The sequence below is a fragment of the Centruroides sculpturatus genome, unplaced genomic scaffold (genome assembly GCF_000671375.1).
Source record: "Centruroides sculpturatus isolate CEXI.00-Female unplaced genomic scaffold, Cexi_2.0 scaffold919, whole genome shotgun sequence".
Lineage (NCBI taxonomy): Eukaryota > Metazoa > Arthropoda > Arachnida > Scorpiones > Buthidae > Centruroides > Centruroides sculpturatus.
Genome location: NW_019385088.1, coordinates 42279 through 61889, shown reverse-complemented (window position 1 = coordinate 61889; position 19611 = coordinate 42279). Strand labels below are relative to the sequence as shown.

At 30.7% G+C, this 19611-nt stretch overlaps 1 protein-coding gene across 2 annotated transcripts in view; it reads left to right on the top strand.

Annotated features, from left to right (window-relative positions):
- The window catches only part of LOC111634511 (beta-arrestin-1-like), a 74220-nt gene that overhangs the window by 28526 nt on the left and 26083 nt on the right, over window positions 1-19611 (top strand). Inside the window, exons 3-10 of one of the 2 annotated variants that reach the window (XM_023379306.1) lie at window positions 1751-1781; window positions 1872-1932; window positions 4513-4754; window positions 10382-10509; window positions 14041-14176; window positions 15424-15508; window positions 18125-18197; window positions 18337-18372. In XM_023379306.1, coding sequence (XP_023235074.1) covers window positions 1751-1781; window positions 1872-1932; window positions 4513-4754; window positions 10382-10509; window positions 14041-14176; window positions 15424-15508; window positions 18125-18197; window positions 18337-18372 — 792 coding nt within the window. The remainder of the gene's footprint in view (window positions 1-1750; window positions 1782-1871; window positions 1933-4512; window positions 4755-10381; window positions 10510-14040; window positions 14177-15423; window positions 15509-18124; window positions 18198-18336; window positions 18373-19611) is intronic. The other variant, XM_023379307.1, reaches the window with a different exon arrangement.

The window sequence follows — 19611 nt, the reverse complement described above, 5'->3', positions numbered from 1 at the left end:
ATAGTAAGGTCTACTGTACATGAGAAATTGTGGAAAAACTTGGAGTGTCTCAGTCATCAGCAGTTAGGAATTACATTAATTAGGAAAGATAAACAAGTATGGGATATGGCTTTCAAATAACATTATTCAACAGAATTGTCTGCTAGAAACAAAGTGTGAAAGGTTTTGTCTTTGTCATTTTAAGTAGTTCTAGCTTCAAATGCATAGAAATATATAAAGACATTACGTATGACTCAACCCAATACATGTTGAGTTGTTCTTAGATGCATAAAATAGAGAAGTGAAAAATCTTTCCTAGTAATGAGAAAGGCAAAATAAATGAATTAATGTAGTGAAAAGAAAGAAAATGGTTCATAGTGGTTGCCCACAAAATATACATATTTATGTAATGAACACTATTTCAGGTAATTGAACTGCAATTTTCAAATTGCAGACCTGTATAGTACATTCCCACTGCCGTCTGTCTGTCCTTTGTTAATCTCGAGAACAGAGTTAGATAGATGAAAATTGAGACCAGATACGGAAAGCTTATTTTTAAATTAAAATATGATTAAAAATCACAGCCTGGCACTGTGATGATATCACGATAAATAACTACTTGTTTAAGCCATAATAATTATTAAACATTATTAGAATAGTAAATGATTATCATCATTTTTTACATTTGTTTGTAAAGATAACAATTAAGGATTTACTTCTACATTAATTTGTCATTTTATAGAAATTAATGTGAAAGTAAATCCATGAAGAATCTAGATCCTGTTACATATGTTTTCTTTATTTTACTAGAATTGTCTTTCACACTAAAAACCACTGAAAATATTTGGCTGATAGAGCCTGCATGTGCAATTGAATTTGAATTCTGGTTAAATATATAGTAAGCCTCAAGTATTTTTAGAGATTTTACACGTCAATCTCCCTGGAACGATATATTTTTTTTTAATGTCTTAGGGAAACCAAACTCTAACTCAAATCATCTCCATAACCACAGTTTGAACTAAGAGCCAAAAGCATTAAACAGATAGAAAAGTCTAAAAATCTATAGTTTATATAAAGTATTATTCTTATCGCTTCCTATGAATATATACATGGATAATTTATTAAATAATTATAAAAATGTTGCCATTCTATCTTATGCCACAAAATGGATTCATTTCTAAATACACTTCTGTAAATTGATATAAACATTCATTTAAATTATGGATTTGAGATTATTTAAATATCTTTTACTTTTATCCGATAATCTATCGATATAATCATGTATTGTAAATGGAAATGAAATCTAACTTAATTTTTTTGTATGTAATTCAAGAAAATGCATTCATTGCTGGCATGTTTGACTTGCGAGGTAGCTTTAACTCAAGATTTGACATCGCCTTTACACCAATCCACTGATGTAACAGTCGAGTAGTGTCGAAAGTTTCATTTTTAACGATGCTACTAAAAGTAATTCTTAATCAAAAATAAATTTTATAATGATTAGAAGCATTTGTGTAACTATTTTCAAATAAAAAACATAATTTTTATTTTTTTTATCCATTGAAATAAAACACGCCTTTTGATTTTTATAATAATTAAATAAGATTTGTGGCCCCAATAAATTTGTTATAAGATGTATTTTCATAACTGACAATTACCAAGAAGAATGAAACATGAGCTTACACATTAAATTTTGTATTATTATAATTATTTGTTAATATATAATAAATATTTAGATTATGTAAATAATATAACAATTTGGTTTTTACAGAGTATTCAAGAAAAGCTCACCAAATGGAAAAGTATGTATATTGTATACTATTTTTATTTTCTGATGTTCAAAAATCATTCAAATTTACTATTACTTGAATTATTAAAATTTTTGTTTACAGATAACAGTTTACTTAGGAAAGAGAGATTTTGTCGATCATATTAGTCATGTTGATCCAATCGGTAAGTTCTAATTTTAACATTTTTTAGAGCATAAAATGTTTTAAGTTTTTAAATTCATCATGCAGTACGATTCAAATGGAAGAAAACAGCGTTTAGTCTGGATGGGAACCGAATCTATGACCTTTGATAATGTACTAATTGCTCTAATTATCTAAACTGCTGTGACACACTTATCCTGTCTTCTGATGGCTTTTGATTGCACTGGGAACAGTTACACATGTCACCTGCTATGAAACAACTGAATGATGATTCGTTAAAAAGGATAGATAACAAGTTCATTAAAATACTTTTAAGTTTATATAATTGATACATATTTTAAAGCAGTTTATTATAAAAATATATATACGAGCGAATAGTGTTTTTACATAACTTCAAAATTTTAAATGTCACTGGCAATTATGTACATAGTTTGTTATGTGAAGAAACAGTGTTTTATAAACACTAATAAAATGTATATATAGTCAAATTAATTGATGCTTATTTCTTTTTAAATCTCTAGATTATTGAATGAACGAAGTTTACTTCAATTTAAATAACAGAAGTGATTTAATTTTAAACAGAAAATTATTATATTCACAAATACTTTGAAATTTAATTTTAACATTTTAGCTTGGAGAAAGATAACTATTATTAAAATTTTTATGGAAAATTTCAATTAGAAAGAAAGTAGAACAGTAAATAATTTTAAAGTGAAATAGGAAAAATCAATAAAAACTTTCAAATATCATTCCTTTTTCTTTATAATCAAATATATGTGGGGTTTAGATGAGTAACATTCCTAAACCGTTAAGACAATAAATTTATGATGGGTTGCGGGGGAGGCGAGGAGAACGAGGGAGAGAGCCAAGTAAGGGGAGAAGTGAGAAAGATGACAGTTGGTGACGACGCGAAAGTGAGAAAGGACAAAAAGACGCTACGAAGGCGAGAATATTATCATTCTATCAAGACGGTTATGACGGTTATGAGCGCTGGATTATTGTCATTTCTATTTCTCTATCTCAATAACTATTCCTACATATATAATAAAGAATAATTAAAACTTAGAGTTTCAGAACATTTGTTAGGTTACACATGCCGTGATTTATTCTTGATTACTACTAAATGATAAGTACACTGAAAAATACATCATTTCTTGAAGTTAATGTGTATTCAAGTTAACTAGAATCGTCTAGTAATTTCAAATTAGCTCGATTTGAAATATTGCTGTTCTAATTTTCTAATATTGATCTAACTGATAATTTAGGAAATAACTTAGATAAAATTAAATTTTCAATATTAATTCTTTCACATTTGTATATAATAGATCGGCATAAATCTGTATTCTCATAAAACAAAAGATGCTTGTAATACAAATCATTCTCACTAATCAACTCTCCTATTGCTTTCATTATTTTAATGTTGCTAAATAATAATAATAATTTTGTAAAGTACTATATTATTTTTCCACCATTTCCAACGATTATCGACACGACTGTGTGCTGGAAATAGCCATTACCTAATGGGTACTTTACACAGATTCAGTCTTATCCTTCTGAAGTAATGTATCATTTCATGTTTTAATCTACAAGTAGATTTAGAAACATCAATATTGCCAGGTGCCATTTTCTTCACAAAGTAACCAAACTCTTCCTTTCGTGAATTTCATTGGAGTTTTATTTGAAATGTCACCAAACATCGAGCAAGCGCACTGAGTGGAATTTGTACTTTATCATCGACACGTCAGAAACACATTGAGTACATTCATAAAATCAAATGAGTTAAATGTCAGGTTACAAACTATTCTAAAAAATAACACACAAATTGAAAAGTAGAATTTTTAAAACAAAGTGTGAATTCAAATGTTAATCAATTAGAAAAATTGATTACACGATTTTAAAAATAAGCCCTCTACAATTGCAGAAAAGTGTTGTTGTAATTAATTGCCATGTTTTTCTAATTAACACTCAAATTCACACTTGCTTCACTGACCAATTAAATGTTGCTCTGTTCTAAAAGTTTTGTTGTTTTATTTGTATGTTCCTTTTTTAGAACAGTTTTAATGTGATAATGATTTGTTAAAAGCCATGAAAAATGTTAGTTTCTCATTAAATTTTATGTTTCTTTTGCTGGATTTCTGGTTTTTTTGCTTTAGTTTTATCCAGTATTAGTTCTACACATTTAAGATTATCACCATTAATAAATTTTTAAATGTGAATCTTCTATTAATTCTATTTAAATTAAAATTTAAATTGAGTTTCTTAAAGAATAATCACATTCAAAAAATTTTGTATTGAATTGTATTGAGTAAAGATAACAGTATTTTACAAAGTTTGTCAAGATTTCAAATGAGATATAAAATTTAAAAAGTTCCAGCAAATATTTTTAATTTTCTAATGTTTTTGGCTATCTATACAGCCATCATCAGGAATGAACTAACGAGATACTATATATAATTGAATATAGGCTTCATAATTATAATTGAATATAGAATTAATAATTATAGGCTTTGATAGAAATCTTAATTTTAGTTTGTCTACTGTTTCTATATTATAACAATTAATTCAAAGTAAACATTAAAACTTAACTTTTAATTTTGATTAGATGGCATAGTGCTGATTGATCCAGACTTTGTAAAGGATCATAAAGTATTCGGTCACGTGCTAGCAGCATTTCGTTACGGTCGAGAAGATTTAGATGTTCTCGGTTTGACATTCCGCAAAGATTTGTATTTAGCATCCGAACAAATTTATCCGCTGGATCCGAACAACAAACGCCCAATGACAAGATTACAAGAAAGACTCATAAAAAAGCTTGGTCCTAATGCATATCCTTTTTATTTTGAGGTAAGCATTACAATCTTATAGATTAATAATAATCTCTGTATATACAGTACAGTTGAGCATTCTTCTGTCAATGATAGAAAAATTAAAACTTTACAGTTATATTTTGAGTTGAATCAATAAAAAACTTCACCAAAATTCATTTTAAAGTATAACTTTAAAATGAATTTTTTAAATCATGAGTAGATATAGAATGTAATTTTAGAATAAATTTTTTGATATACAGTAGCCTCTTGTTATACCACAGATTCGAATATATCATGCTTTTTTTGGTCTTCCAAATTTTAAAAGCATCTTTTAGGGGTCCTGCATCAAGTGTTGAACTTTACAGAATGTTAGATGTTCTAAAATTAGAATCTCTAACATTTTGTAAAATTGGACATATTATGCATGCTTGTAAAAGAGGCCAAAAATGTTCTGTTCTGTATTTAATTCAAATACATGTTTGTTGGAAGATTGTATGCATGGTTTGTAGTGTTTAATTTATCTATGTTCCAGCTGTTATAGCCTTATGTTAAGGGATGAGATTTTATTATGAAACTGATGATAAGAAAATGCATATATGAATGTTCAAATCTTTTATTATAGTCATTTCACATTATATTTATACTGATATAAGTACACTTAATGCTCAAAAGTTAAGCAACAAGTTTAAAAAATTATACTGTTACTTGGATATTTGAAATCAGGAGGAAAAATCTTGTGTACTGTATTGTGATGTAATGTAAACATTGTTTCTGTCTGAACAATTTGCATAAAAAACAATATGAGGGAGTTTTTATGGTGGGTACAATGAATTCATAGTTGTGCTTATCTGAAAAATTTGAGATTGCAGTATTCTTGAAAATGAACAAAAGAAAGATGGAGACTAATAGGATGACTAAATCCTGGACAAAGTCAGTTACAACTAGCAAGATGGCTGAATGTTCATCACAGCATTGTGTACTGTCTTTGGACCAAGTATTCAGAACAATCTTTTGTTTCTGGACATCCAAGGCTATAACTGCAAGACATCATATGTCATACACAGCATATCAGTTTGTTGCAGATCTCTGCATCTATAGGAAGAACACACAGCAAATTGTGTCTTCAAGGCTTCGTCACAGGTCACATGAGAAGGCCAGCAGTTGGTGTCTGTTCAAATATGAATTTGATTACATTGGTCTCGAGTGTGTTAACCGGGTTTAAGACAATGAACCAACATATGGCTTTTTATGGATGTGTCTCGGTACAGTGTCCAAAACAATTACTGACGTGCCTTGATATGAAGAGAGGCTGGAACTCTAACATTTGGGAAAGGCTTATGGTGGAGGTGTTTTGATGGTATGGGCTGGAATATCAATCATCAGCCACACAAATCTTCTGAGATGGTACTATAACAACAGTGAAGTATTGTGATGAAATCCTGGATCTGTATGTTTATATCTTATGACTATGGATACTGATTTTATTTTAATAGATGATGATTCTCATCTCCATAACTCATTTCTTTGCTGAATAACTATGGAGGGAAACAATTGTTCAAACGGGATAACTATTCAAATCACTCAACCTTATCTGTTTTGGACACTCTAGGAGGACTGCAGATTTGACTACCCCTTTGCAAACTATGTAGGAGTTTGTGAAGATCTATTCTTTAATAGTCAGTGAGATTAAAAATATTGTAATGTTTGGAATTACTCTATTCTTGTGAAGGATCTCTCTCTCTCTCTTTTACAAGAATGGAGAAATCCCAAACTCTCTCTTTGAAAGTGCTCTTTTACAAGAATTGCAATTAATCTTGCAGAAACTCATTGTACAAGGGTAGGCTGAAAACTAATGCACACATGCTTGTAATTCACAAATGAAATGACCTTCAGAATGTTACTTTCATATGCCAGGTGGCATATGAAAGTAACATTCCCCTCTATATGCATGCACAGGTTTGAAATTGTTACATTCGTCCAGTATATTTCAAGAAGCAGAAGTATGAAGTCATGTCCTAGTTCTATGTCAATGCGAGTTGAACAGCGTGCTGTTATCAAATTTTTAACTGCTGAAAAAGTGACTCCTACTGAGATTCATCATCGTTTAAAGGCTGTTTATGGTGACGATGCTATTGATAGGTCTATTGTAAATCAATGGGTAATAAAATTTCATGGTTGCGAGCCTAGAAAAGCTGTAATTGTTGATGAAACACGCAGCAGACGTCCGATCACTTCCACAGATGATAAACATTGCAAACTCATCGACGATTTGATTCAAAACAACTGGCGAATCACTCAAAAGTGTATTGTAAACCATATTGGAATATCCAAGGAACAAGTCAGCTTCATTATTGAAAAATTGGGATACCGTAAAATCTGTACACGATGGGTATCACGCCTTCTCACAGACGAGAACAAACAGTGTCAATTGGAATGCTGCGAGCAACTTTTGCAGCACTACCGTGATGAAGGAGACGACTTTCTTTTGAATATTGTGACGGGACGAGTCATGGGTCCATCATTATGACCTGGAAGAGAAAAGACAGAGCACTGAATATTGACATCTGTCTTCTCCTCAGGTGAAAAAGTTCAAAAAACAACCATCTGCAAAAAAACTTCTTTTGACTGTGTTTTGGGATGCTCACCGAGTTTATGTGACCGATTTTTTGGACTGAGGGCCAACGGTAAATTCTTCTCAGTACATACTGACTCTAAAACACCTCCGACGTCAAGTTTGTCGTGCTAGAGGCAGCCTGGCACCAATAATCTTGCAACGTGACAATGCTTGTCCACACACCTTGTGCGCAACTGGAGAGGCTCTGCAAAACCTGAAGTTTGAACCGATTCTACACCCTCCTTATTCCTCCGATCTTGCGCCTTGTGATTTTTATTTTTTCCCTCTACGCAAGGGTAATCATTACACCTCAGACAATGAGATGAAGGCAGCTGTCAAGTCCTGGATTCGAAAAAAGTCTGAAGAATTTTTCAGTGACAGAATGAAAAAACTTGTTACATCTTGGGAGAAATGTGTTAGCCTTAACGGTGACTATGTTGAAAAATAAATACATGATTTTGAAGCTTAAGAATTGTACTTTAATATATTTTTTGCCTGATCTTGCTATTTGTTTTTGTTCATGTTCTACAAGCATGTTCAGCCTACCCTCATATCATTAAAAATCTTATCAATAACATGAATTCTTCCAAGCTTGTATTTTAGCTTGCAGACAATAGCTTAGCATGCTATTGAAATGTCTTCATACTTGTACATGGTAATGTAAAAGTTTGCTGTTTACTAAATTTAACAAAATGTTCAAAAGAATTTTCTCTTGTTGCATACAAAATTGTCATTTGTTATCATATATATTCCATGACACAAAACATTACATATATATATACACAGTAGAGCATTGTTTGTCTGAATCAATTGAGGACTGGGGTTGTTCAGATAACTTATTTTTCAGATTATGTATGAAAAAATATATAAACCTATTCCATGTTGAAATTTTTCTCTGTTGCATGTTGCTTGGAGTTAAATTTTCATTGATGTTAAGCCTAATGAAAATTTTTATAATAATAATCGTGGTTGTTGTATCGTTAAAAATTATTTCTTTACTTTGTACAAACAAAATAAATATTTGAAAAATATAAAAACAAAAAGAATTATACTTTTGTGTTGTGCTGAATCAAACGTTTTTGATACTAGATCAACTCCTACAGTCCTCAGAAAAATACCACACAAAAGTGCCACTGCTGCCAGCTAAAACACACACACCAACAAAAAAAATATTGGAGTAGCCCAAGACATAGCCAAAGGTTGCAGTGCCACAGCACTAGTGGAAATTTAAATTTGCCGACTGGAACACTTTCAGTTAACTGACATTTTGGTTGACCAGCTTTCGGATAAACGACGCTCTATTGTATTATGTTGTTTTGTATCATGGAATATGTGTATAATATGTCTCAATATATATATATTGAGGGGCATCTAGAAATAAAGAATGTTTGACTATAAAAGTATAAAAAAAAGGGAAAAAACAGTAATGATAGTAAAAAAGTTTTATTAAGTAATTATTACAAGACTAGTTAGTTTTCTATGTAGTCACCATTATGATTATAGTGCTTGTCATGGTACAACACTAGTTTTTATAGTGCTTTGTCATAGACTTCTACTGTCATTCTTTTAGCCAGTTAGTGACATACATAGTATACTAGTTGAAAGAAGGGGCTACCTCCTGGTTCCACTCAAAGGTATGACCAGGAGGTTGTAAAGATGGTGAAAGAAGAGGAAGAGAGAAGAAGACAAGTGATGAAAAGGAGAGCAGGGTGATAGTATCATAGGGCACTGCACCGGTAGTTTATTAAATACAAAACAGAAAACATATGTATAAATTATATATAAGATGCACGTAACACAGGTGACAACAAATAATGACTAATACAATTTGTACAAATATAAATAAAGAACATTATAACGTATTTACAATAAATATGTAGATGAACCGGTGAGGACCAAACCACTTGTTTGGTCAAATACAAAAAGAAATCACGATTACATCACTACAAAATAAGTGAAATAATGCACCGAACTTGGGTGACGAAAATATGACAATATCAGGAATGGTTATGTACTGTACATAAGGAAAATGAAAACATAGATACAATGTATATTATATTTGATACTTCCGATTGGGATGTTAAGACTATTCCAGAAGTGGTTAGTGACCGACAAGACAATTCTGGATTTTATAACATATTTCTAATTTACCATGCAACAACTGTTTAGTTGACGTTAAAATTAAAGATATACAACTAAGGATGACACCACATTTACCAGAAACTGTACATTGATTGCAGAGCATTAATGACATAAACCACTAATAAAGAGGTACAAAAAATTATATGCTTGCCGGAATCAACAGTTTGTTCACATTACACACACCGCTTAGTAACAATTATAAAATAAATGTAACCAGGTCTCTTCCCATTTAACACTTAGTTTCACAGCTGAAGCCTTAGTTAGTTACAGCTTCTTTCATCTCTCATCCATTACAAAATGTTTTAAATTCACCCAAAAATTCTTTCAGCTTGGGGAAGAAGTGAAAGCTTGGGAGCCTGCTTGGAACTGTATGGTGGGTGGTCGAAAATGTCCCAGCCAAATTTTTGAAGCACAGCGGCTGCAGTGGTGCAGTTGCTACTATTTTCCTTGATTAAACATTAAACACCATTTTCTCGCACTCGCTTTGTAACATGATCGTCATTCACTTCAATGATTTTTTTTATGAATTTCTATAAAATGAAGTTTTCTTTGCATGTAGAAAACAAATAACACTTCACATTTGGTGGGATTTTCTACTTTTGTACACGTTTTAACCCTTAGAAAAACAATAACAACAAACCTGCCATTATCAAAACTTTACAGGAGCTAAGCTAACACATCAAGGAACAAAATTAACCTTGAATCAATGGAGATAATTTACCTGTGCAGAGTGCTATGTGCAAACGTTCTTTATGTTTTGGATGTCCCTCATATAATGTAATTTCTAATATTTTATGTTATTCTCCAGTAAATTTTAAACTGCTTTTCATGGATACATATCTATTTATATCTTAACAATGTTTTTTGAATTAATAATAATTTAAAATCTGAAATAAATGTTTATATAGCTGCCTCCTCATTGTCCAGCTTCAGTCACATTACAACCAGCACCTGGAGATACTGGTAAACCATGTGGAGTGGATTATGAATTAAAAGCGTATGTAGCAGATACACCTGATGAAAAGCCACATAAAAGGTAATCTTTTCCCCTTAAGCTCTCTATATGACTTGTCACAAACTTACATATATATATGATTTCTAATGAAACATTATTAACGGTTTGATTTTTTTTCATTTCCTACATTCTACAAATTTAAAAAATTTTTAGCAATTACACGTGACTTGTATTGAATTGGCTATTGTTTTTTACCATGTATTTTATTCTATTAACTTTAGATATTTTCTGTTATAATTAATAATTCAGCCATAAATAAATGGATAAAAAAGTATAAAAATTTTCTTTTTGATCCACAAACTCTTTACATTAATAAACAAGCTATACATGATGGTTACTACAAAATACAGGTAGCCCTCGGTTTATGCTGGTTCAATTTACGCCGATTCACAATAATGCTGCTGCGCAATTCACCGCTTCGAGGTGTAATTCCCCGATTTTCCCTATGCTAGACTGATTTTCATTTCAGTGTTGACATTGTACATTCGTTAAAACAAAGATTTTTATTAAATATATTTATTTTTTCTGTTTAATATTATTGGGTATGTATACATTTGCATTAAATTAATATTAAAATACTAAACGTTTAGGTACCCACGAGTCAAGATATTAAACTTAAATAATCCAATAAATGGCGTCCGAATCCATAGTGCCAATGAATGTATCCCGTATCAGTTCATTCAGGAAAACACCTTACGATGCAATAGCACTTCCGGTGATCACAAATTATCGTTAGTGAGACAAATCTACTTCTCGTTGGCCAGACAATATTTATCTCTCCTTAGCCACCTTGAATTTTCCCGCTCAAACTGACCTTATATATGTGCTACGGCGACTGGTGGTCGACCAATCAGTGTCTTTGCTCGTCCGTAGCTCTATGTCGGGTTAATGAATCCTTTCAACTAAGGAAAGTTTGACGGATGAAGTTTGTGAGTTAGACAATGTTGGGAGCGAAGTGCGAATGTAAAAAGGAGCATCATATTCGACCATATTCCGAAATTCTTAATGAAAAATCAAAAATGTAAACAATTAAAGATGGATACTTTTTTCCGAAAAATGTAAGAAATTCGAAACTAAAATTTTTAAATAAAAACATTTTACTTTATTTTATGATAAAATACATTTTAAAAATTAAAAATGTATATGTATTTTGTATTATATTGTATTAATAAACAAAATTATTAGCTTATTTTTCACTTATGTAGAACCTAACCCTATACCTCACTGTAAATACAGGTTCGTTTTACACCGATTCGATTTGCGCCGGCTTTTGTAGGAACGGAACTGCGGCGTAAACCGAGGGCTACCTGTAAATAACTTATATTTTTATATTTTGCTTAATGGTTAGTTGTGTATAATAATGTTCTATTTGTTTGAAATGCAAATAAATATAACAAATGGAGTGCCAATTTGAATATATAATTTAAGCATATCTGTTACATACAATAAAAGTTTAGCATTTATACCACCAGGACCTCCATCCGACGTTCACTTCCAGAACCATTAATTTTGATCATATATCAAAATTAATAATTCTGGAAATGATGATCCAAGATAGCATAATTGGCAACACATCTTTAACATTTATATAAAGCATTTAAAAAACTCTAGATTACTTGATAAAAGTATCAATAAAAATTGTTATTTTTTTGTGATTTTTCTCATGAATTTAGTACTTTGCTGCTATTACCTTTTTCTTTTGGTAGGAGGAATTGTAATATAAGCAAAGACAATTCAAGAATTTCAAAGTAGAAAAATTTCTATTATTAAAATTTCAGTGTTTAAAGATTTTGATATATAGTGTGGTCAATTTTAATCAATCCATTGGAATAACTTGAAGAATATACATCCTAAAAAAGTTCATTAACCAAAAATGTTAGACTTTAAAGGGACCAGAAGATGGGACTATCAGTTTCATCGTAGATGATGCTAGAATTGATGCAAATGGATTCAACTTCATTTTCTTAAATAGGAATTCCATTTTTTATTGCATGTTATGATTGAATGTATGAAAACAAACAAACTTTTATAAAAAATATCTTTACACAGATACACTAATCAGAAGTTACGAACATTTGATGCAGCCGCTACACCCACGAATCTGTGATTATCTATGAATTTTGCTAAAAAGGGACAAAAATCATTAGCAAACTATTATTTGGTGGACACATTCTTTTTCAAATAACAAACTAACACAAAACTAATACCACAATATATTAAAGTCATCAAGCTTACAATAATGTTGTTCTTGATTTCACAAAATCAGGAGAACCACCATGAGAAGTTATGGGGAGTTAAGTCTGAACTCCACTCGTGCAGTCCTCTTCTGTTGTTCCACTTTGCTGGGAATCTTTCATCAAGCAACTTGTTCATTAGTTTGGCAGAATGTGACTTAGCACTATCCTGCATGAAGTGACGTTTTTCAATGTTGTTCCATTGCAAAGTCATGGGCCACACCCTATTCTCCAGCATATCATAGTAGCATACTGCATTCATTGTATCTAGCAAAATCTAGTAAAACAGCCAAATAACGTGTTCCAGCTCACATATGTCTTTAGGCTGATACTGAGCTTCTTTTGCTTTGAGTTTTGATTTCATCTTGTACTGATAAGTATAGTTATATCCATTGACAAAATTACCAACATGAAATATTGCTTCATCACTCCATAAGATAGGAAAATCAACCAGAGTTGTTTCAGAATGTCAAGCTTAGTGCAATCCCTCCAAATTTCATTTATTGATTGCAATATTTAGGGCTTATATCCATGTCATAATATGGTATCTAGGAACAAGATTGCATGTTTGTTTTCAGAAAACCATTAACTGTGTAACATGTTAGTCCAGTCTCACATGCTGCCTGCCAGATGGACTTATTGGAATCCTGCTGTAAGGTCTTCTGCATATTACCCACAGTTTTATATTACCACAGTATAAGTTATCTGCCAGACCTCAGCTTGTTGGCAGCTGAGCCAGTGGTCATTAGCTCTTGATGGTTTCAATTCAGAAGTGAATAATATCCATTCAAGGATCTTCATCATCACTGCACAAGTACAGAGGATTTCCAGAACTGTAATTTGTGGAAATTCAGATGCAGTTGAGCAGGGAATCAATCAAACATGGTTTTGAAAATGGTGTTTTCAGACTAGGAAGTTTGGCTTTCACAATACATGCCCAAATTTCTCAGAAATAAGCTATCTGTTGACTTTTATTTAACATAAGTTTGTATTTATAGATATTAGTGTTTTTAAAAATATTACTTATGAAACACCCTGTAGAACTTAAGTATTACATTTTAAAATATCTGATCATAAGACGTAAACATTCATTTTAATCTTACTAATACTTTTCAGAAGTAAATATCAATATCGACTAATCTTTTCTAATATTAATACAAATTTAATTGAGTAAGAATTCATTAAAGTTTATTGTTATTTTATGCAAATACATATACTGAGAAATTGATTGCCTTTAAAAATAATAATAAATATATACTATTGATATTATAACTTTTCATAGTTAAATAAAGATCATTATATGAAATATTTTTATTAGAAATTCTGTGAGATTAGCAATTAGAAAAATTATGTATGCTCCGAGTCGTCAAGGCGAACAACCAAGCGTCGAAGTCAGTAAGGAGTTCATGATGTCGCCTAATAAATTACATCTTGAAGCATCTTTGGATAAGGAGGTATATCAAGATTATGAATTATACATAGCAATACAATATTTATTATATGTAGGAAAGTTTTAAAGCTTTATAGGTTAATATACAATGATGATATACTTTTGTCCACTTTGGACATTCTTATTAATTAGGACTTGTTATATTGAGGGACAAGAAAAACAATTTCCAATTGAAATACATTTACTGTAACATAATTTGAAATTGTACTTTTCTCTTCCCTCAGTACATTGAGTCCTAGGTCACAAGAACAAAGTGGACAAAAGTATAATATAAGTATTTAAAGATAAGAAGCACATATCAAAATGACAATAGAATTTATTCTGGTTACTTTTAGTGTAATTTTTCATATTATTAAAAAGAACATGTTTTTATATTTACACATTATATCATCTTCAATAAAAATTAATATTAATATAATGTGATTATAATAAATACAGTAAAATCTCTAATTCAACATACGAGTTATCATCTCGTATATCAGACTGGTGGGTGGCTGTCACATTACTGGATTTTGTAAGTTGTATACTGTACAGTAAAAAAAATGCAGTTCACAGGTTAGTTTACTGTGTTGATCACAATTGTCACTGTTTTGCTAATTGCACATCCAATAAATAACTAGTGACTGACAATATATATGTACTGTACATCAGTCTCTGTCACATACATCGACGGGACGCAACACAAAAATTTCACAAACACCATCCTGTAGAATATTGGATTACTGGATTTGTTGGACTGGCAAGTAGAGGCTCTACTGTACTTAAATTTCTTACAATTTTTGTTCTGTACATTTGGGAATTACCATCTGATGATTGTTTCTCTTCTAAAAATTTCTGTCTACATTAATTATAAGTTTCATCTTTTAGTTTTGATAATATTTATATATAAATGTGCATTGACCCATAATGATTGATTATAGCAAAGAAAAACATTATTAGATGATATACAAAAAAATGGATTTATATGGATACGTATTTTAATTTCTTTTAAATATTGATTTGTATTTGGAATTTGGAGCACACTATTGTGCTTATGACATTTTTGAGAAGTATAAATGTTTCATGTTTGATCTTTTAACATGCATGGAATCAATTAGAAAGTTTAATTTTAACAAACAGTATTGTAATATTGTTACTGTAACTAGATAAAATTGTTCTAATAAATATTATTTGCATTAAAAAAAAATTGCTATGAAATTAAAATATTATCACAATGATTACTTCAGAATTATTTATTATTATATTTTCTAGTTATATCATCATGGAGAAGATATAGCTGTAAATGTGCACATTGCAAATAATTCTAATCGAACAGTGAAAAAAATAAAAGTATCAGGTCAGTATTTAATGTTAGAAGTTTAAATTTTCAATAATGCAAACTGTTGAAACATATCACACAACATAAAATTAAATTAATCAAGGATCAACTTCTAATAATTATAATTTAATTATAAATTTATGTATACATCTAAACATTAATTAAAATAAATTTTAACAATGTAGATAATAAAAATTACATATAATTCTAAAAACAAAAAAACTATCAATTAACCAAATCATTGCAATTAAAGATACAAGCTTAGTGTTTAATGTGTGTTCCCCTTCAGTTTTATGCTGCTTCTGCTATTCCTATCAAAGTGGACAAGAATGACAAGCAGCATGGGCTGTCAGTGTTTGTTTATTTGTTCTATTTGATTTTTAAATACATTCCTTTTTTTATGGACACTAAAATATTTACTTTGTCGACAACAAAGTGGAAATAATTAATTTGTTGAAAAAGGGGGCATTTAGAGAAGAAAATTATTGTAACAATAAGAATGATTTGGTTTTTATTAACTTTTTTATGCAAACAAGAATGGTTGCAACAGAAAAATTTATTAGTAAAAATTACTTTGTCGTTAAATTTATTACAGGATAGCTGACTTTTAGTAAAATTTTCTTAATAATAACTTTTAGAGAAAAACAAATGTCTTTTAGTCCATATTTTATAAGTTTCTATTCTAGAAATTTTATAATTACTAATTCTTTCTTTAAAAGAAAAATATTGAAGGAATTTTAAAAAATATCATAGCTCACTATTGGAATTTTATTTATTTATTGTACAGTTAGGAAATGTCCATAGATAGATGATTTCCACCACCCATTTTAACAATTATATCCACTTGTAGAATTCTGTAAGATGGCTATTATGTTTAAAAATAATAGTGAAGATAAACTCTGTTTAAAAAGGAACCACCATTTATTCCAGAATGCAAACTTTTGACTTGGTTGCAAGTAGCAACTGGATCCTGGATCCATTTGCCACTTGCAACTATTACATCACCAATCCAGCCAGCCATGGTTTGTGGTGTGATGCATTTTCTGCAAGCAGGACAGTGCCAGCCACCAAGGTTCATCATTTGATTGTGTCGTGCCTGTGATAATGTTTTGAGTGTCAATTTAGTGAAGGATTGGTGAAGGAAATTCAGAGTGGCTGCACATATGTCATCCTTGTCGCTACTCATCATGCACATTTGGTAGCAGTTAATCAGTCATAAGTATTAATTACTTATGCAAGTAATGCATAAGTAAATAATGATAAATGTTGTTTCATGATTTCAGAACTTTCTGATGAATTTCCTCAATTTTCATAGAGTATTATTTTGAATTGTCAAAGAGATATTGGATTCTCAGAAGTCCTGTGCGAAGTGTATATCAAAACAACTGAATGTTTACAAAACTAAAAACTACTGTTTAGCTTTGGCATTTATTCTGTACTGCTGGGAAGAAGGGAATAAGTTTTTCTGATTAGAATTGTTACTGAGGGATGATAAATGTATTTAATTCCCAAATACAAAGAAGCATCAACTGTTTTGACTGTTTCTTCAAGTCATTCTCAAAACAAGCCCAGAAATTCAAATAAAAAAATGATGGCCACAGTATTCAAGATGCACCAGGAAATTTTTTAAATGAGATTCTTGGCACCAGGGACCACAATAATGTCAAAAGTTTATTGTGAAACATTGAAGATGTTTCAGAGGTAAATCCAAAACAAAAGGTGTAGAATACTCACTAAGGTGTTCTCCTCCACGACAACATGTAGGTTTCACACTACAGTTCACACAAAGGCTTACTTGAAGTTCATCTGGAAGATTTTTGACCACCCTTCTTATGGTCTCAAACTTGGTGCCGAGCGATTACCATCTCTTCAGCAAGATGGTCTGACTGGCCGTCCAGTGTTTGAAACCAATAAAGGAGCTCGCAGATGGAGTCAGCAACTGTCTGGATAACTTGGTGATACCATTCTTTGACAAAAGCTGGTGCTATGGTATACCAAGTGCCTGATTTTCACATGATGTGTGCTTTGTATGTAATAAATTTTTTTTTTTCTGTATTTGTGACTTTTTTCCAGCCAATCTGAAGTTGATTTTGCAATATCCCTTGCATATTGTAGTTGCTACAAATAAAAGAATGTTATACAATTTTCTGTAAATTTTCTAATTCTGTGAAACTTAAATTATAATCAAACTTGATCAATCTGTTTATAAGTTGACATGATTATAGATTATAGTACCAGGACTTTTAGGCAATGCTTTCTTTTTTGTATGAATATAAGACAAGATATTAAAAGTGAAAGCTTGTATCGGTCACTCACTTATTTGTGATCTAGAGTATAACTGATGATTCCATATTCGAGAACTTTTTAGACTATATTATTTTCAGTTTTTAGCAGATATATTTGTGCGCCATGTTATTAACCTTGTTATTAGATGTTAAACACACATTAATGACCAGTTATGGTTTATCAAAATGGAAAATCTATAAATTTTGTTAAATAAATGATGATATTGTGTTTAATCATGACAGAATGATCCATACTTCAGTTCAGTTAATTTTATAATTATAGTGAAAGCTTTTATATTTTAAATGCAATTTAAAATTTTTAACAGAATTAATTTTTCCTCCCGTTTAGTTCGACAATTTGCTGATATCTGTCTCTTCTCAACAGCACAATATAAATGTACAGTTGCTGAAATTGAAAGCGAGTAAGTTTGATTTTAATATATTTATTATTTATGTAAAGTAAAAGTCTAAAGGAAACTCCAACATTTTTTTTGTATTTTTATGTTCCATAATATGCAAATTAAATTGGCCAAAATTATAAAAATGATGTACTGTACCAAGAAAGTTAAAGTTCAATCACAGAAAAAAAACATTCAGGTAAATATTTCAGTCACCAAATTCTTCAAATGGGGTGCACAATAAAGTACAAACTTATAAATGAAATAACATCCACTAAACATGTTGTTTAGTGGATGTTAACCAGGGCTGTGGAGTCGCGTAAAAATCTACCGACTCCGTCCAGGGGCGGACTTATTACCAAAAGAGACCCAGAAATTCTGATGTCATCACGTGACCTCAGAATAAAATATTCAATAAATAGAGTTCTAATAAAGATAGAACATAGAAACTTTTTATTCAAAAGCTATAAGACTCCTCTAAGTAATATATAAACATGTATTCAATAATTTTTACTTTTTCAGCTGCTATATATAACGGGGAAAGTGTAGCGCTTGGTCAAAAAATGAACCCTTCCAAATTTTTACATTTTTGGACTCGGGACACCTTGAAATTTCGAGATATACAAAAGATTCAAGGTTTTTTCTATATGTGTGGGTGTTAAACTGTGTGTGCGGGGCATGATTTCGTTCACCCTATTTGAAGCCTAATAATTTCTGTGGTCNTTTTTTCTGTTTAATATTATTGGGTATGTATACATTTGCATTAAATTAATATTAAAATACTAAACGTTTAGGTACCCACGAGTCAAGATATTAAACTTAAATAATCCAATAAATGGCGTCCGAATCCATAGTGCCAATGAATGTATCCCGTATCAGTTCATTCAGGAAAACACCTTACGATGCAATAGCACTTCCGGTGATCACAAATTATCGTTAGTGAGACAAATCTACTTCTCGTTGGCCAGACAATATTTATCTCTCCTTAGCCACCTTGAATTTTCCCGCTCAAACTGACCTTATATATGTGCTACGGCGACTGGTGGTCGACCAATCAGTGTCTTTGCTCGTCCGTAGCTCTATGTCGGGTTAATGAATCCTTTCAACTAAGGAAAGTTTGACGGATGAAGTTTGTGAGTTAGACAATGTTGGGAGCGAAGTGCGAATGTAAAAAGGAGCATCATATTCGACCATATTCCGAAATTCTTAATGAAAAATCAAAAATGTAAACAATTAAAGATGGATACTTTTTTCCGAAAAATGTAAGAAATTCGAAACTAAAATTTTTAAATAAAAACATTTTACTTTATTTTATGATAAAATACATTTTAAAAATTAAAAATTTATATGTATTTTGTATTATATTGTATTAATAAACAAAATTATTAGCTTATTTTTCACTTATGTAGAACCTAACCCTATACCTCACTGTAAATAC